Genomic DNA, 4,756 nt, shown 5'->3' with positions numbered 1-4,756 from the left:
TGGACAGACAGGGCAAGCAATAAAACCAGCCGTCAAACCAAACAGCCACGGCCTTCTCAGTCGGCCCCACCTCCATTCCACTCCTGCGGCCGGTGGGCCCAGCAGAACAGACACTGGAGACGCTGAAATCAAAGGGTCCAGGACTACGTGAATTCACCAGCAAGATGTACAGATCGCTCGTACTTAACGTTGTTTCTGTGGAACTAGGGGAATAAAACATGATCTATTTTTAAAATGTAAGCCATTGTTCAGCCCTAATTTTGTATCCGACGAAAGGAGCCGCTTGAATTCCGTGAAAACAAATAAACGTCTTTGTAGCCAATGAAGAGCTTTGCCTTTCTCTCCGGGAAGGGGGGAAGGCGGCCGGACCTGCCGCAGGTTATCAGTGAGGCAGCGCTGCGTGGGACTCGTTTGTTAACGCTGTGCTGCCACCGGGAGCTGTTTTCTTTGCTCATGTGGGATTTTGTTTGGGGAAATGACAGTTTAGCCGGTGTCACTGGTGAAATTAGTCACATCATGTTAACGATCACTTGGGTGGACGGTGTGTGAAATACTTACTCGGGGAATGGAGAAGTTGGTTTAGCTCAAGACTGAGGAGCAAAGCCTCCTTTGTCCCTAGGGGGCTGACTGGATGCACACTGCAGCTCTACCCAGTTGTTTTTTCAATCTTTTTTTTAACACTTATTTTTGAGAGAGACAGAATGAGCGAGGGAGGGGCAGAGAGAGAGGGAGACAGAATTGGAAGCAGGCTCCAGAATCTGAGCTGTCAGCACAGGGCCCGACATGGGGCTTGAACCCACAAACCATGAAATATGACCGGAGCCGAAGTCGGGTGGTTAACTGACAGAGCCCCCCAGGCGGCCCTACTCAGCTGTTTCGAAACTTCCGTGACTGCGTCAACAGAGACCGGTTTCTCTGTGCTGGCTTCTTTAGAATTAGACATTTCTCGCATCTACTTCCTTGCGTGGGAAGTTGGCCACGAAACCACGGTTCTCAGGAACTTGAACGCTTCCACTGTCAAGTTTACCATCTTTGGTTGAGATGATGCTGGCAGCTGGAAACAAATCTGGACCTTGATGCATGAGGAGCACATAGTCCAGGGAGTCACAGGGATGCACCTGCATGGCACTGGCTCACTTCGAGGCCAACAGTAAACAGGCAGTGGAAAGAATTACCCACGTAGCCTCACTGTATTTGTGCACTTACACTGAATGTTTACATACATGCCAGCACTCCAAAGTAATAAAAAAATATTAAAAACAACCTACCAAGGGGTGCCCGGGGGGGCTCAGTCGGTTAAGCGTCCGAGTTCAGCTCCGGTCATGATCTCTAGGTTCGTGGGTTCGAGACCCGTGTCAGGCTCTGTGCTGACAGCTTAGAGCGTGGAGCCTGCTTTGGATGCTGTGTCTCCTCTCTGACCCTCCCCCACTCGTGCTCTGTCTCCCTCTCTAAAGGTATCCCTGGGGAGCCAGATGACAGGGGAGCAGCTGTGAAGAGGCAGGAGGCTGGAGCACAGGTTGTGCCCAAATCCCCACGCGGCTGGGACAAGGGATTCCAGCCAAGCAAACAGGCCTTCAGAGAACGAAGGGCCACACTCGGAAAACCAGTTTGCAAAGAACCAGTTGACCCCACGTGTGGGGTGGGGCTCTTTGCATCGTCTGGAAAACACAGTCAGAGCCCGGGAGGCACAGGCAGGTGTGGGTGTAAATGACCGGCTCCTTCATCGCTTGGTCCATCCTGAGCACCTCAGCTCGAGAGAGCCCCGCGGTGCCCACGCTGTGCCAGGCACACCCACTTCCTTGAAATGCTGCTCACTCAGCAGGAGGAGGGCCCACTAACGGCTTCAGCACCCCGAGCTGGGTTATTACTGCACGGAACGCTCCTTCTGCAGGAACTACCACTTACTGGGCACAGAGGAAAGCCTGCGAGCCGGAGAGAGGGCGCTGGCTGCCTCCACGGCCCAACTCCTGGTGCATCTGCCAGCCAGTCACCCAGCCGTGTGCTTGCCCCATGGTGCCAGGCTTCCTGCTGCCCTCACCCCAGGCCACAGGGACCTCTCGCCATTCCTATGCCCAACCTGTAAGTCCTCCCCGCCCTTCAGGCCTAGCTCAGATGTCACTTCCCCTGGACACCTCTCCCACCTAATCACCGATCACAGTTTGCCAGGTCCCTGACTTGTCCCTGCCAGTCAGGGGCTCCCCCACTGCCCCGTCCCCACTCATCGTAGGGCAGGTGCATTCACGGGCCAGGCCGGCTCCGGAGCCCAGCCAGCACCACGCGGGGGCCTTCCCGCCTTCCCAGCAGACCCACGCCTGGCCCGGCACTTCCCAAAAGTAGAATGAACTGGGAAATGCATTATAATTTCAAGGTTATACACATGACTTTAATCATTTTCTATGTGACTTAATGTGCTTCACCAAAACTGTATAAATAAAACATCAAAACCACGAAAAGATCAGCCCTTTTACATTTAGGAACAGCAGAGACCAGCCTCACCCGGGCAGCCCCAAGACGGAGGTGGAGCGTGTGTCCCAAGTTCACAGGCAGAGGCCGCAAGCCTGCGCATCCGGCCCTCAACCACTTCCACTTAGCAGGGCTGGGGACAGACCCTGAACACGGTCCTGAAGGGGTGCCATGGAATCCACACAGCAGTCCGTACACAAATCTTTATTTTCACCTTCAAAGGAAAGAATCACAGGTTCATCCTGACAGCTTTCCTAGCCGCGGGCGCCGAGGAAGGCGGACGCACACGTAGGTGCTGGGTGGGTATTGCACACCTCCTTCACCGACGGGGTCAGGCCAGGTGGCCGCTCTCCCCGCAGTCGGACCCGAGCGGTCTTCCACGAGGACACCTGACTCGAGACAGGCTATGGGGAGGCTGCGGGTGGACCTCGTCTCCGGACTGTGGGAGAGGCCACAGTTCCTGCGGCTTCTCTTGCTCCAGAGCGCGTGTGCTGTTCGCTGAAGTGGACTGAGTTGGGGGGGTGGGGGGGCTGGGCCTGCTCAGCACGCCCTCGGTCACCCACAGGCCGGCAGCAGCGTCCACAGCCATGCCTTGCGGATTTCTCCCCCTGCAGGATTTTTAAGATTGTTTGCCGGTTGATTCTTTGCTTTTTTGGCTACTTGATGTTTTTGACGAATTTGCGGTGACCCAAGGGTGTTCAAGTACTTCTTTGAGAGTTGGCCTTTGGCTGGGGTTATGTTTCAACAGTCTTGAGATGAGGTCCCTGGCTCCCTCCGGTACAAAGTCAGGGAACGTGAACTCAACCTGGAGTACGATAAGTGACCGTCACAAAACGCGGCTTAGAGAGAACAGTATGTGTATTCAGCTCAGGGCCAAGGCCAAGGCTGACAAGAATTCTAAAAGAAGCAGGGGATCATTTCTCATTGGGTCTTACCCGCGATATTCTTTTGTAGGTCTCTTGGTATGTGCTGGCCTCGAACGGAGGCTTCCCAACTAGGAACTCATAGCAGAGCACCCCCAGGCTCCACAGGTCCACCTTCTCGTCGTGCATCCGGCCTTCGATCATCTCTGGGGGGAGGTAGTCCAGGGTGCCGCAGAGGGTGGTTCTCCTAAAAACGGAGGCAGGCTCGGGTCGATGCGCCTGTTTTTATGACCCCGAGAGCCGCTAAACGTCATGAACAATTACGCTAACATTGACTGGTGCCCTTCCAAGGCAGATCTGAGGCTATGTAACACTACTGAAATCCCCAATTTTAGACAAGAAACAGATTGAGGGGGACGTGCAGGATCACACAGCTAACAACCAGGCCATGCCCCAAAGGGGTCCCCCTCCAGAACCTCCTTATACAATCAAAAGTATAAGAAATTTAAAGTATCACTACTATATCAAAGCGGCTGGGAAAGGAAACTTGTCTCTAAATACAATTTGGGGCCCCATGGTTGTTTTTCTATTATAGAAATGCCAAGAGGCTTAACAGTCAGGTGACATTAGTGACAAGAAGCTAAAAAACCATCCCACTGGGAAAGCACTAGCTTTGGCGTTGCAGGTCCACGCGGCCTTCGGACACGTCATCATCACTGGCACAAAAGAGATACTGAAATGTGAGGGTGGCCCAGGAAGTACTCTTGCCAGAGGTCCTGTTCGGGCCCTCAGACCCACTTCCGGTTCTAAGCTACCACAGAAGATGAAGAACCAAGGTAAGTGACACCTCAATTAGAAAACTCCGGTTTAGGAGCGCATTGGTGGTTGAGCGTCTGACTCTCCCCATCAGCTCAGGTCACGATCTTGCCATCGTGGGGTCCGAGCCTCATGTCACACTCCAGGCTGACTGTGGTGCCGGCCTGGGATTCTTTTCTTCCTCTCTCTGCCCCTCCCCTGGCTTGCTCTCTCGCTCTCTCAGCATAAACAACCATTTACCAAAAAAAAAAAGAGAGAGAGAGAGAGAGAGAGAGAGAGAGAGAGGAGGGGCACCTGGGTGGCTCAGTAGGTTAAACGACTGACTTCGTGGCTCAGGTCATGATCTCGCGGTGAGTTCGAGCCCCGCATCGGGCTCTGTGCTGACAGCTCAGAGCCTGGAGCTGCTTCGGATTCTATGTCTTCCCCTCCCTTTCTCCCTCTCTCTCTCTCTCTCTCTCAAAATTAATAAATAAGCATTAAAAATTTTTTTAAATAAAATAGGGGCACCCGGGTTGCTCAGTCAGTTAAGCATCTGACTTCAGCTCAGGTCATGATCTCACAGTTTGTGAGTTCGAGCCCCATGTCAGGCTCTGTGCTGACAGCTGAGAGCCTGG

The 4,756-nt window shown here is 53.6% G+C and overlaps 1 protein-coding gene across 1 annotated transcript in view; it reads right to left on the bottom strand.

Annotated features, from left to right (window-relative positions):
• Positions 1–2,651: 2,651 nt before the first annotated feature.
• The window catches only part of AURKA (aurora kinase A), a 20,828-nt gene continuing 18,723 nt past the window's right edge, over positions 2,652–4,756 (bottom strand). Inside the window, exons 8-9 of the mRNA XM_039236899.1 lie at positions 3,399–3,573; positions 2,652–3,268 (exon numbers count right to left, since the gene is read on the bottom strand). Coding sequence (XP_039092830.1) covers positions 3,083–3,268; positions 3,399–3,573 — 361 coding nt within the window. The 3' untranslated portion in view covers positions 2,652–3,082. The remainder of the gene's footprint in view (positions 3,269–3,398; positions 3,574–4,756) is intronic.

The sequence above is a fragment of the Hyaena hyaena genome, unplaced genomic scaffold (genome assembly GCF_003009895.1).
Source record: "Hyaena hyaena isolate Hyena2069 unplaced genomic scaffold, ASM300989v1 scaffold_119, whole genome shotgun sequence".
Lineage (NCBI taxonomy): Eukaryota > Metazoa > Chordata > Mammalia > Carnivora > Hyaenidae > Hyaena > Hyaena hyaena.
The sequence above is the reverse complement of the archived record's forward strand: the minus strand, read 5'-3'. Positions and strand labels throughout refer to the sequence as shown.